Genomic DNA, 14,504 nt, shown 5'->3' on the forward strand with positions numbered 1-14,504 from the left:
ACTCCGGGACGAAGTCTATGGTAAAAATAAAATGTCTCCTACATTAAGAGGTTATTCACCTAACAATTTGGGCATCGCCCTCCCTCTAAGGCACTATTTGTCAAAGGATACAATCTCGCGCTCTTCATTTCACTTGGAGATACAAGTTGGGCTGAGTGACGGGGGCCACCTGTCCCAGCGGTGATATACTTGTCTACGGGAAGCAGGCAGGTACATGACATGGTATTCACCTAGGCAGTCAATTCAAATTTACCGTTATACTTTCAGTTTTTACGTTTACAGTGAGTTATTTTTATTTTTAACCTTTGTAACGGATTTAAAATGTAAGTAGATTTTATGGTTTTTATTGTAACTTCAACTCTTCTCGTAAATTTTCAGTCAGATTCATCTACATATAGCTGAGCTTTTACATGGCTACAGTTACAAAGAGAGGCTACCAATCACACTGTAAAAGCTTACCTACTATCTGAAATAGATTTTCTGAAACAAATCTCCTTGTAAGGTCTTTATTTATTGATATTGCTCTGGAAATGGGAATTAAACCTGGTTTCGCAAAGCGTTGCAGCCTGCTTAGAGTTTCACTGAGCATTAAAATTGCCTCTATAAAGCAAGATTTTAATGGTCTTTTGTTTATTGAAACCTGAGGAAAATTTATAGAGAAAGTAGGCCTATGAGGTGATAGAAGGGATTTACTCCTAAACAATAACTTTTATGTACTTACCACGACTTTAAGTAGGTACTTATACTCGATGGATGTAACTTCTTACTTATTTTCTATCTCATAAAGTCATAATCGCATTACAGTTTTCCTTGATTTATCAATATTTAAAACATAGGTATTCCTCCGTAGGTTTTTTATACTATGAATTTACTGAAATTCCTTTGCCACGTGAAAGAAGTAAGTACAAACAAATTAACATTATAGATCTCGATCTGGCTGATCGTGACGAAGTGGAGTGGGAAATAGTAATTATAATTATATGAACCAACGTATAAATAAATGGTATTTTTGATATGAGCAGTGCGCGGAGCGGTGCGCCGGCGCAGCGACACGTGCACGCACACATGCACACAGATAAGAGCGCGGTCAACGATCTCTGGAGAAATGGCGCCATCAATTAAATTTCTCCGTAAAACTGTTTCAAAGCAAAAACTTGTAAAGGTTATAGGGTAAATTTAAACCTCCTATGGAGAATTTTACAGAAAGATGATTGTACTTAACAAATAGGTAATAGGTATATTAAGAAAATATATAAAACACGGTGTCAAAAGACGTCTTGAACATTTAATACCTATCTAAGCATATAAATAGAAGAAAGAAACTATAAAAAATCCAAGGGAAGCTAAAAAAGCGATCGCATCATTGGCGAAGAAATGCTCCTCCTCGGTGGCAAACAATAGCGGCGGGGCGGCGTGCTATTGTCGTCTGCAAGTGCCAACAGCATTTTAGCGCTGCTTCTGACGAATGTCATTATATTAATGTATTGGACGACCCTTGGCGTCAAGCGCTGTAGCTCTTAGTTCCACCAGCACGACTATGGTCTATGGTCTGGCTAGACTAGGCGCTTGCGCAGCGCTAGGCGGAACGGCTGGATCTTGCAGTGAAAGTGGCCGCGAGTACTTCCTGCAAGTTGAAAGTGAACACCGACGCAGTACGTGTTACTGTTTGCGGTTACCCTACAACAGGTATTATAAGTACCTGCGTTTAAGGTAAAATAAGCTGTGAAAATAATTCAGTAAAATATATCAAGCTATAGCTTTTCCTTTTAGAAGTAAGTACTTTTGCATTTGCTCACTGGAGCTTTTTCATTGCTCGCTAGTGTATGTAGGTACCTATGAAGCTACTTACACATATCGGTATAATTTTTCATCTGCACCCAAAATCAATACGGGTTGGTCCAAGATTTCAGGCGAAAGACGTGCGTAAGTTAAGTTCTTTAGCGATAGGTGGTTTAGTTACTGGTACTTCTCTTTAGTGGCACCTCGTCACGATATTGGCTCGCCCCATCTGACTGTGTCGAGCAACGGAACAGATAGGCATCTCGTCTAATAAGGCAATGAGGAAGTTGCGCTAGTCTTCCTAATATAATAACTCTCTTCGGGTAAAGGTTACACCGGCACGTTTACCGGTGAGTTGAGGTAGATAACTTTGGCATGACTCGCAGAAGTCGCAGACTGTTATGAGTTTTATACTGTAGGATGCTGAAAATTGCCAAAAAGTATATTAGTAATTATTTAACACGTGCTTTTTAAAGCATTTAAAATCTGAGTTAAGTACTTTAAAAAAAAAATAACCATGTAAAATAATATTAATTTAAGTTCGTAAACCTAAAATAATGTATAATCGTAATCAGCACCCAAATATTTAAAGATAACACCAAACATTATACCCATATGATCTTCCGTAACATCAAAACCAACCTACATATTCAGGATGTCTTCACTTAATTTACTTGTAAATTCATTTAAATTTCTCTTTTTTAATCAATTTCATTCAATAATACATCTCATCACACCTCATTTGATGACACTCCAACCAACGAAATCACACTCTATCCTGGAGACAAATAGTTCTAATTTCCGTTTCAGCTCGGTAGGAAATGTATGCGTTATCCTAACACCATAAATATGAAGATGAATTGGTGAGTGCGTATGAATGAGGTGCGAATAGGAATTATTCAGGTGATGGATGATGCATGATGGCGCTGGTCGACGACCCTCGTGCCGACGACCGACCGACATTCTCCAGCTGATGGGTCAAAGCTGGCAGACTCGCAGACGTCATTGCTGCCTTACAGGATATTTGTCCAGTCCTCATGAATAGGATCAATGGAAATACGTAGTTATAAATTGAATCCAGAGGTAGTTTGAGGAAGCTAGGTACTAAATTGTTGTTGGTTTGGTGAATCGTGATAAATAAAAAGAGAATATCCTACCCCTAAAATGATATCGAAGATGCTGGTGTAACTAAAAATTACCCTCGGAAATGTTATATATTTCGATCTAGATACAAATAAGTACGATAGTTCTCAAATTACTTTAAAACCAGTAAAAATAAAACACTTGTAACAAATAATTTTGCTACTCGACAATAGATGGCGTGCAAAGATTGTACGGCCGTAGCGCATCTCTACATCAAAGTCCTAGATAAAAAAAACATAGAGTATATATTTTGACAGTTATTATTATTTCCTTGATTTGCTTTAATTTTCCAGTTTAATTTTTGTTTTCATATTTATCAAAATTGTTGTTATACTCACAAAAAAACCGCTGCGCTGCCACTTACCCCATAATTCCAAGCACGAAAAACTGTTTACTTATTGAATTTAAGGTGTATTCCTATCTAACCTATCAAAATGGAGTTGGGTAACGGTGACCGTAATAAACCGACGCAGAAATCTGATGCAACCCGCACAGTAAATGAGAATCAAGCATTTATGGAGGACCTAAAGAAATATCGAAACAAGAAACAAGAAAAGTTTTTCGGAGATCTAAGCTCAGTTATGGGACCTAAGTGGTATCAGATTTTAAGCCCGGAACAAATAAAGTCCTTAGATACCTTAACTTCTACAATACATGACGACATCTTAGAGGGAAGGCCTACCCGTACTGCCAAGGTATTAAAAGGTCTTGGAATAATGGATCTACCCAATGCATCCATCATCTACAACTGTGTAGAAAGAGGCCAAGAGGATCCAAAGAAAATGTTCGCTCATCTATTTCGTCTAAGGTATAATCATAATTTCGATTTAAAAAGACGAGATTACGACTACAATGCTAAACTGATGCTATCAGCTTTATATCACCTTGGTCGAGAAAACTTAGTTGAACAACTGAAGCAACGATTCGCCGCACCCAAACCGGAGCCGGAGCCGGAGGCCACGCGTACAAGTGAGAGTGAGAAGCCGAAGCCCAAGAAGACAAAACCTAAAGAAGTAAAAGACAGTAATCCTTATGCGCAACCAGTGAAGAAGGCGGAGGTGTATGTTCCGCCGGTGGCGAAGCGTCCGCCGCCGCCGCCGCTGCCGGACCTCGACGTGCTGGACGAGCCCTACGAGGACGAGCCCCTCGCGCCCCCCACCCCGCCGCCGCCACCTCCCCCTCCACCCCCTAAAAAGCGACTTGACAGCTCTATATGCGATAAGGTAGCGAGTATTCAACAACTAATACTTCAAGCTGCAACCACAGAAACTTCTAACAATGAAATTAAGCCCAACGAAAATGATAAGAGAGAAAAGAGCAGAATGAGTAGTTTCATCAAAGCTAATAAAAGTGAAGAGAAACCGGAGAAAAAGAAATATGGCATGAATTTTAAAGAGAATTTCGTGAAAAAAAAGGTAGACAAAAAGCCAAAAATGCCTGAAACAAATATGTGGAATCATCAACATCATATCGTTGGAGTACATCACATAGAAGGAAAACCGTTTTATGTGTTAGGAAACATCCATGTGTTGCCTCCGCTAGGACCTTATCTCCACCTAGGGATAACAATGGTCAAAGGAGAAGCTATTAATATAAATGGTGGTGTCGTCGCATATCCAGCAGATCCAACGCCGGAACCATGTGACTGTATGGAACAATATTATGATTCTACAATCAAATACTTGAACGAGTCGAAATGTAAATGTGGCCATTATTACGACTTTTATCATGAAGGGCCATTTCCTGATTATGAACCTATATATTTTCATAAACCTACACCATATCAAAGGGGGCGTTTCGATTACGAAAACATTTTCGAGTTTAATGAAACTAAGATAATAATAAAACAGGAATTTGAAGATTTCTGGGAAACCGATAGTGTTGTCGGCGAAGGAAAACCAAAAAAGAAGCGAACAATGAGACCTAAAGCTATAGAACAAACAAAACAACAGGATGTAACAACTCACCAAATAATAAGTCCGTCATCAGGATCCAAAATTAATCAAGTAGAGCAAAATAAATCTCACATACAAAATACGTCTGAACCACAAAAAAACTATAATAACCAAGGAAAATCAAGTAAATATCAGCCACCAATCGACGCTAAACCACAAGAAACTAATAAACTTATACAACCAGAACCAAGTAAACCTCAGCAACAAGAAAAAAGAAAATCTATCGAAGACGGAACTAATTTCAAACAGCAAGCTACAGTTAAATCTAACCAGCAAAATGTAAATAAAACTAGCAATGAGAAGAAACAAACTTCATCAAGAGGCGCGAAACCCAAAAGGATAGCCAGTGCACATAATGTGAAGAAGGAAGTGACTACAGAAGGCACCGCTGGGAAGCCGAAGACATGTTTAGGAGACAACCCTCAGGTGCCGGACTACTTGAAGTGTTCGCTGCGGCTGATGCGGCGCGACAACCTGGCGGCGCGGCTGCCGGACCTGCACCTGGCGCCCGAGCTGCACGAGTGGATGCGCCACCGCCTGCACGGACCACTCACCCCGGAGCAGAAGGAGAAACTCGCCAAGAAAACCCAGAAATTCGCAGAGTTGTACACGCGCGCCCCCAAACAGGCCGCCCAAATAAACCTCGACGATCCACTGTTCTCCACTCCCACCACTTGGGCTGATGCCGGCAACCTCAAGAAGAAATTTGAAAACATAAAAAAGGATTTTAAAATGCAGGTCTTCCTCCAACAGACGGAAATTGTAAATACTTTTTGGGCATCAATGAATCAAACTCAGACACCTAATGAAAGATTCCGACAAATATTCTTCGCGTACCTTCAAGGAAGTCCTGATAACGTGCATCTCTTCCGTCCGTACAACCCGAGCGAGTCTGAAGAACGCTATTTGCGTATGAATAAGAGACGTTACAGGTGCCCATTGAGACTCGATTAGTACCACTGTAAATGATTTTAAAATTTACATGAAATATTATTATTTGCACTGATAGATAGTCTACTTACTTATAAACGGTTTGCAGGCTTGCAGAACCTCACACAATACATTACCTCTTCGGCGTTCAAACTACCCTCTATTACCAATCAAAAGACTTTTAGGTAAGAATTAATAATCATAAAGAATAAAACAAGGTTTACAATAATCCATAATTTAATGTAATAAGTATAATACCTAATTAGGTACATTTACATAAGGGTATGGCTAAAACTTAAACGGTCACTGTAAAACAACTTAGTTGTTAAAGGTGAATTATATAATTTCGAATTTTAATTTCAAAACTTACACAAAATATACGTTTTATGATAGATTACTGTTTATGTATTTTGCATAATACTCAAAAGGTATTAAAATATTCGCTTTTCTCAATCTTATCTTACCACATGCTTACGTGCTATCATATTATTTTACAAGTCTCTTTATTATAAAAATCTATACGGTTTTGTTTAAAAATACTATGCTAGGTCTATAGTTGCAGTGGGAGCTCATTATTTGACCACAACAAATATAGTCTAACTAAAGGGATATTCATTCGTCTTTGGTATCGATGAAAACACAATAAGTATATTGATGAACGAACATCAGTCCGGAGTACGCAAATACTGATAATATAAGTAATAAAACAAAACACTGTGGTTTTAAATAAAACATTAGTAACAACATTCAACAAACGATTGCAATCTATTCATGACATTTTAATTCACATTAAATTAACAAAAACATATAAAAGTGTCGTAGACTGAAATATCTAATAGAAATGCATCAATACCTACGAGTTACAAAACATATAGTGCTTCTGATATTGTCAAGCCATATTATCAGGTAAGTAGAGTAAAATTATTGTGCATATTTAAATCGAAAATTCAGTAGCATTTTAATTCACATAACATTATTATAACATTCAAAATACTCGATATACGTACACACACATCGTTCACACCGCTTCACTACGCGCGACAGGCGACCCCACTCGCGAATAACATCGCTGTTTGAAACAAAAGACGGTCGACCCTACTCGGCAGTACACGCGCTCTTTGAAAAATAATAGCCTCAGATTTGTATCGTAGTTGCAGTCCCTATATCTGTAGTTCCTGGTGCGTGTTGTTTGGCTGGTGCGGCGCGGAGGGGGCCCGCTGCTGCAGATGCACTAGGGCTGAGAGCAGCCGCGTGTTGGCCTCGTCCAGCGCCGCGATCCGGTGCTCCTGCGCCTCGATCACGCGCTGCTTGTGCGACAGCGCCGCCGCCATCTTGCGCTGCTCGCGACGCAGCTCTTCTTCCACGCAGAATAACCTGGAATGTGAGGGATGGTTATATAGTGTGTGTTTAATTTAATTTAGGTGTTTATATAGTTATTCAGTTATGATTTTATCAGCGTATCTGATGGATCAGAGGGCTATGGCTGTGATCTTAATATGCATCGACATCGATATATCTGTCTTCAAACTATCTTACTCTAACTACCCCCTCATGTATTTTGTTTATAATTTTTGGTTGCACTGGGCTCATGTATGATTAGATTATTGAAATAGTATGATATTTATATTTTTTATGATGTTTACCTCGATATAATCGCTTTCATTTTGGCATCTGTGTGGTCCTGTCCGGGCTCGGTGGGTCCCAGTCGTCCTCGCAGAAACTCCACAGAACACTTCAACCTCTCGATCTCTCGTTCATACTGTAAACCAAAAAAACACCAATTGATATTTATGATGACGGTAACAGATGTAATTAAAGACGGCTTTCTAATGTGATGAATGACATACCTGTTCAATGGTCCGGTGGTGCTTGGACGTCCGTCGCCGGCCCGTGCTGTACAGGGTGTCCTCCACTTCATCCGAGCTGTCGGTGAGTTCCCTGGCGGACTCGAGGCTGAGCCGCCGCTGCAGCTTCTCCCGGCCGCCGAGCTCGCCGCCCCCGCGCTCCGCCCGCACCCCCGCGCGCTCGCTCGCCTCGCTCGACGCAGACTCTCGGCTGAACACCGTCTGCGAGGGCGACTCCCGCTCCCGCCTCTCCGGAGCCGTATAAAACTCTTGGTGCCTCTCCAAATCCTCGTTCACACGACTATTCGACATCTTAGCTCCAGAATACGTCCTATCCAAGGGATAATTCGTTTCTGGAATGGTGTTCTCTGAGATCGAGTATTTTTCAGGCGACTGTTTCGAGTTCTCCATGTTGTAGAGCGCTTTCTGGCTTCTTGAGATTTGGAGTCTGTACATCTCCTTGTTGACCTCTTCGACGTTGGAATCAGATCGACTCATCGGATACCCGGAGTCTGTTGAGATGTGGTGAGGCTTGCTTTCGTACAATGACTCATTTCTTTGGCCGAAGTGCTTGACGTTGATTTGGTTTTGGTTATTGTTAGTAGAGTAAGAGAGCATAGGGTTTGTTCTGGGCATGCGCGTCTTGCTGCTGCTCTTCCGGAGGCTGGGCGAGCTGGAGGAGTCGTCGTCGCGGCGCGGGGAGGGCGCGTGGCCGCCGCGCTGGTACACCTCCTCGTAGTTGCAGTTGTCTCTGGTCAGCTTGCGGTGGCCGGTGTTGTTGCGGTTGTGTTTGTCAAAGTTCCTGCCGTCATCATTGAAGTTGGTGGACCCTTCCTCCGAGTTGGTCTCCACGTTGTCCGTGCTCAGACCCTCCTCATCGATCGATGAACTGGATGAGCCACATGGACATCGCTTAGAATTCCTATTTTCATTGCACTTTTTCTTCTCAGGTGTCTTGCGGTTGTCCTCCATGTTGTATACTGGATTGGTGAATACTAGCGGCGCCGCCTTGGAGTTCATGTTCACGTTTCCTTGTCCGTTCTCTGCGGTGGTAAAGTTCTGTATGCCATATTTCTGAATATCGTATTCAATCTTTTGTTGCACTGGGCTCTTTGGGTAGAATTTGTCATTTTTGCTGTCGTAATACTGCTTGTCTCTCTGCTTCTGGAAGTTGATCTGCGAGTAGCGGCTCATGGACTGGCCTCCGTTCTCGAAGGGCTGGTGCAGGTGCGCCGGGTTGTCGATGGGGCTGGAGCTCTGACTGTACGTCGCTATGCTTTGGTATCCTGAACTGGCGACGTTCGACAGGCCACTTATTGATACATTTGAACCGTTGTTGGTATGCGAGTAGTTATTCTTGTTTCCATTAATAATGTTGTTGTTTGACTGGGAGTGTGCAAGATTCTTTTTGTTCAAAATTAACTTTTCATCAATCAAGTCTGCATCATCTGCGTATTTCAGTAAATCTGATAGCTCCTCAAGGGTGGCAGTTTCTCTAATGAGATTTTGCATTTCATTGGAGCAGTAATTGTGATTTATGTTGTCACTGCTTGGAGACCTTTCAGTGCTGTTGTAATTTGAGTTGTGGAAATGCTGCTGCTGGTTGTAATTGTTCGGTTTGTATCTTTCCTGGAATCGTCGTTCCAGACTATCATTTGCACCGTTGCTAATGCCCTTGGGGTATTGATCGGAGCCGAAGCCAATCTGCACGACCTTCAAGTTAACACAGTGTTCCTGGTTGTTGTACTGAGAGCTGTACCGGTCCGGGTTCACATTCTGGTTGATGGGGTTTGAGCCGTAACCGTTTCTCGGTAATGTTTGTGACCGTAAGTTAAAGCTTGGTGACTTTGATACTGACCCATAAGTTCCTTTGTACTTAGATTCGTTAGCATTTGATTTCGACGGGCTCATGTTGAACTGGACGCAGTTTTTGTTCATGATGGGCGAGCTGTGAGCGAAGTTGTTGGCTGCGTGTCCGTTGGTGACCGGCTCAGGATTCTGCTTGGTCGGAGTGTTGCAGGTCGGGTCGTTGAACCTGAAGATGTTGTCAGGCGATGGCGCCGGCCCAATGTCATTGCTTAGTAATCTCTTGCTAAGCTCGTCGAGTATGTCAGACAACGGATCCAACTCCTGAAATAAATTAAGTCATAATTAATAAACAGATATTTTTAAATGTAAGGAAAGGCTTTTAAACGTATTTTAGTAGAAATAAATAAAATACAAATAAAACACAATAAATTCATACCTGCATCCTAGCAGCAGGCAGCTTCGGCAGGCTGTCTACCAGGAGCGCATGGAGCGTGGCAAGTTGCTTGCCGAGGTCGACGTGCGGCGCCCACTCGGGGTCGGGGTCGACGGCCGGCCCCTCCCCCCGCGCGCCCTCCGCCGCGCCCCCTCCTGCCGAGCCCTGCGATGTGGACGAGTTGCGTTTGCTGCCCTCGCCCGCCGGCTGCTGTTGCATCTGCTGCTGCTCTGATGGCCTGGTCTGTTGGACAAACGATTTGATTAGGGTTTTTTCATGGTGCTTTGCAGAAATGGTGGCAGTAAGCTGATGATGATGATGGTGATTGTGTTGATAGGGAAGGCAAGTACTAGAATGGATATCTAATCAGGCAAATATGGAATGAGACGCTCTCAAAAGATGGTGATAGATTCTAAAATCTTAACCAGACAGGATAACGACTAGAAATATACTAGGAAAACAGAGTGTAGGCAGATATATAAAAAAAACTTACCGAAATAGCTCTAAGGAAAGCCTTCATGTTGGGCGCTTCTTGCTCGAGGAAGTCGTTGAGGAACTCCATGAAGGCCTCCTTGCCCTGGAAGCGCGTGAAGTTGGCCAGCGTCTGCAGCGTCTTCGCCACCAGCGTCAGGTTGCGCGCTGCGCGCTCGTTGGGATATTCTGAAATAAAAAAAAAATATAGCTGAACATAAAAGAGTAGAGAATAATTGAGGGCGTGGCAATCTAAGAAAGTGGCCACACTATTATAGTATAGAAAACGGACAAAAGTGTCACGATACTTTAGCAGAAAAAATCAAAACGAGAAATGTTTCAAATATTTACTAATTATAAAATGCCACTTTTTGGGGAGGTTTATGTTAAGAGAAGAAATTAGTAGGGGAGAGGGGGGCAGTCTTGAATGAATTTCATTAAATCAAATCAACTGTAACTTTTATTTCATTGTGTATTTCATAATGTTTTTTTGCACTGAAACACGTGTTGGTTATCCCATTATGTAATTACTATAGGAGAAAAGTGATAGTATCACACATCGATATTTTATTACAGTTTTTTCTTGCTCAGGAAAAAGTTCAAATGTGCCCCGGCAATTCTTCTAAAACTGTGTTTACCGATTTTCCTGCAACAAATTATTTAATTGGTCAGAAAAGCAGTGACTTGCAAATTATTATGTCTGGGGAATTTATACCGACTCTTACACTGAGTTGCAGAAAGGATCTTTAAGTTAATGTCGGCATTAAATGTATTGTTGCCTTGCTTTGACAGTATACGGACAGAAAGAGACAGACATAGATTTAATGTCGACATTAGCTTAAAGTCCCTTTCTGCAACTCGGCATTACATATTCTTGCACATATTTTTACAATAGGTACTCTAACACGGAGAGACCGACACACATAGACACCTACAGCTGTAAAACTTATCGATACCCTTTTTGAGTCGGGGGTTAGTAAAAAAGTATCTAGACCTGATGTTTTAACAACATTAGCATCCAAACCCTGATGTCATGTAAAGTTTGACACTAGTATTTTCTAACCTCTATAAGAATAACAAATACACATTAAAAGGCATTCTATTACATCAAAATAGTACTTTTTTTACAAGAAATATAAGCAATGTATGTTAATGGTTAGAAATTAAGTACCTACTCACCAGTATAAAACGCTGCTCTTTCATAAACATCGTATATATTGACTAATACTTCTCCAGCCTCATTCTCCGCCAAACATCGTAGGTAAACGCTGTAAATCATCTGTCTAGCTTCGCTGCGAATAGTTTTATTCATTTTCACCTCATGAACAAACTCAACAATCCACAAAACTCCAAAATTAAGCAAAATTCGATTTGTTTATACAGGAACAGGGCGAGTTTGACATTCAAACCATAGAAACAGACCACAAATCACAAGTTTTTTTTTTATTGCCAGGTTTAAATCTGTTTAGTTCCAAAAACATTAATCTCTACTCTTTTGTGTTCAGCTATAGTAATACTCCGAACTCTTATCTGTACTGCTACTCTTGATACGCAAGACGGTTATTCATATTGCGTTAATATTGTGCTCGAGTCAGAACCAATTTCAATTTAGATTTGGTACTCTTGACGTCTATTTGGTTACAATTCGGTTTCACTTAAAATTTGGTTATGATTGTTTGAAACTGTTTTATCGACTTTGTGAAAGAATGAATGAAAAGGAAAAAATAACAAAAACTGTCGTGAATAGTGTCAAGTTGACACTATCGAAGCGTCTGTAGTCGAGCGGGCTTCAGTGATCGTAACTGATCACTGAGGTTAAGCAACAACTGGCACGGTCAGCCATTGGATGGGTGACCAATTTAAAGTGGTTATTTTCTGGACGCTTCCGTGCTTCGGACGGCACGTTAAGCTGTGGGACCCGGTTGTTGCTTCGGCAGCAGTCCTTAATCCTAGTCAGAGGCCTGTACTGTATTTTATTTATGTAGCCTTGATGTATGTAACAAGTGTATCATTTGTTGGTCTTCAAATAAATAAATAAACTCTTTCGCCAATTAGGCCAGCGTGGTGGACTAGGCCTAAACCCTTCCTTCATGAAGGGCTCTATGTCTTCACATAGTTCATCAAAAAGTTCTTTTGTGAGGCGGTAATTATCGACGAACTCCGCCTGTCCCATTTCCACTGCTTCGTCCAAATATCTCACCATTCGCCGCTGATTTTTGCGCCTCCGGATATCTCTTCGCTGCGCATTGCGCTAAATCGCTATTCGTAGTGCTAAATAAGCCATAACACAGCATCTTTAGTCTCAAATACCAGTACCACACAAAACCACACAAAATCGCCACTCACAAGTACAAATACAAGTAATAAAGTTACTTTTTTCTTCTTGCCTTAGCGATTGCGTATATCCAGTTTGTTCAATATTGACAACTGTCGAAATGGCGGTCAAGAGTACCAACTTGCGTTCGTAACCGAATTTAGACTAGTTCACCCGAAAACCACCAAATACGGTAGGCAAGGTGGCGCTACCATCGTGTTCCAGAGTGCCAAATGACTCGAAGGCAAGCGTGACACAATGGATTGCGCGTCGAGAGTACCACTACTGGTGACTGCTACCAACATGATTTTATTTTGGTGAATTTAAATAATGATTACACGAATATAATAACTTGACGGCGACGCTATAATAGAAAGTGAGGGGGCTGGTCATTTAAGATTGATCTAGAGGTACAATAGCTAACAATCGTCTTTATCTATATTGTGATGTCTTATTACTTATCACTATAATATGATTTTTATAAATAAGTAATGCTTACCATGAGTAATGCCAAAGAGACTCGGGGACAATATGGCTGGACAGAGGAACCGCAAGAAGATCGATGCACTTATCAAGTTGTCGGAGATGTCTTCACGACCCATCGATATTAACCTGAAACATTTAGTATCGACTATTAGAATTAGAATGCATATTTATGTGTATGTATATTTATAGCATAAACCTTGTAGAAGAATAACGTTCAATTGAGTCATAACCAATCCTGGGAAGCTTTGATCAAGCAAATTTTGGGTTCGTTGCACAGCAGTACGCATTTTCATTTTTTTCATACATACAAATATCACATGCCTACAGTTCCTTCTTATAAAAACCTACAAAACTAGAAAGTTGGGTGGCAGAAAATGCTTTTAGCATTAAGCTCACCTTTTGTACATTTATTTTTCATACTTGTGAAATACAGAGTTAAATAAATAAATAAATAGAAACACACATACCTCTCCCGAAACGTAGCAAAGCAGTCCCTGAGCGGCGGCGGGAAGCGCGGGGCCGAGGCTGCTATGGCGCGCCAGGCGAGCGTCACGGCGTCCCTCAGGGCCCCCTGCTGGCGCCGCAGCGCCGCCGAGCTGCCGGCGCGCAGCGGGTCCACCTCGCACTCCGCCGCGCCCGGCCCCGCTGCTGACGCTACTGCCTCGCCGAGGGTGTCCTGGGGGGAAGAGGGGAGGTGTTATTGTAGGGGTTGATGTATTGGTAGACTATAATTATTTTCACACAGGTTTTTTCAGCTGAAATTTCCTACTTCACCTGTTGCCCACTCACCTCGCGCTGCATCCAGGATTTGTACGTAAGTATCTATTTTAGAGGTTTGTCGTTTCCAGATGGCTGGATCAAGGACATGATATTGAAACGCGCCTGAAAGAAACTGGCAAACGACTAGTCTAGCTTGCTAGATAGCAATTTATCCAATAGAATCCCTTACCTGAAGATACTGATCGCCGACCAGCTTCAAATACGCCTCCATGCTCTTAGTGGCGAGCGAGTTGCCGCGGAAGGTGAGCGAGTGGTCGCCGGTGCGCCGCACGTCCAGCGCCACCACGTCCGCGAGGTACCGCGGCGCCAGGCCAGCTCCCGCCATGCAGAGGACTAGTGCGCAGCCGATGTCTTCCTTGGCTTTCACACCTGGGGAGGGGGAGAGAGGGGTTAGAATTTTTGAAAAATTGAAAAATAGTCGGAATACTTTTTTTATGAAACAGAGGAAAACCCATAATTTTAATGTTCTGATGGGATTTATATTTATAGACACAAAACATCGATACACTGATGACGCTGGTAAAAAAACCATTGTCTACTAGTACCTCCTACTTCCATGA

General features: G+C 41.8%; 2 protein-coding genes across 9 annotated transcripts in view; one reads left to right on the top strand and one right to left on the bottom strand.

Moving 5' to 3' along the window:
* Positions 1–3,189: 3,189 nt before the first annotated feature.
* Positions 3,190–5,885, top strand: LOC125489604. The gene has a single exon (XM_048625904.1). The coding sequence runs from the start codon at positions 3,357–3,359 to the stop codon at positions 5,829–5,831; it is 2,475 nt and encodes an 824-aa protein (XP_048481861.1). The 5' UTR covers positions 3,190–3,356; the 3' UTR covers positions 5,832–5,885.
* Positions 5,886–6,026: 141 nt separating this feature from the next.
* LOC105398562 (ras GTPase-activating protein raskol) overlaps positions 6,027–14,504 on the bottom strand; it is a 93,616-nt gene continuing 85,138 nt past the window's right edge. For 7 of the 8 annotated variants that reach the window (XM_048625899.1, XM_048625897.1, XM_048625898.1 and 4 more), the window contains 8 exons: positions 14,114–14,313; positions 13,632–13,840; positions 13,178–13,290; positions 10,387–10,553; positions 9,897–10,136; positions 7,655–9,781; positions 7,451–7,566; positions 6,027–7,181 (listed from right to left, as the gene is read on the bottom strand). In XM_048625899.1, the coding sequence (XP_048481856.1) occupies positions 6,968–7,181; positions 7,451–7,566; positions 7,655–9,781; positions 9,897–10,136; positions 10,387–10,553; positions 13,178–13,290; positions 13,632–13,840; positions 14,114–14,313 (3,386 nt within the window). In that variant the 3' untranslated portion in view covers positions 6,027–6,967. The remainder of the gene's footprint in view (positions 7,182–7,450; positions 7,567–7,654; positions 9,782–9,896; positions 10,137–10,386; positions 10,554–13,177; positions 13,291–13,631; positions 13,841–14,113; positions 14,314–14,504) is intronic. The other variant, XM_048625900.1, reaches the window with a different exon arrangement.

Source organism: Plutella xylostella, chromosome 15, assembly GCF_932276165.1.
Source record: "Plutella xylostella chromosome 15, ilPluXylo3.1, whole genome shotgun sequence".
In the NCBI taxonomy this organism is placed as follows: Eukaryota; Metazoa; Arthropoda; class Insecta; order Lepidoptera; family Plutellidae; genus Plutella; species Plutella xylostella.

Coding starts and splice junctions, on each gene's coding strand:
- LOC125489604 (XM_048625904.1), top strand. CDS start 3,357: ATGGAGTTGGGTAACGGTGACCGTAATAAACCGACGCAGAAATCTGAT.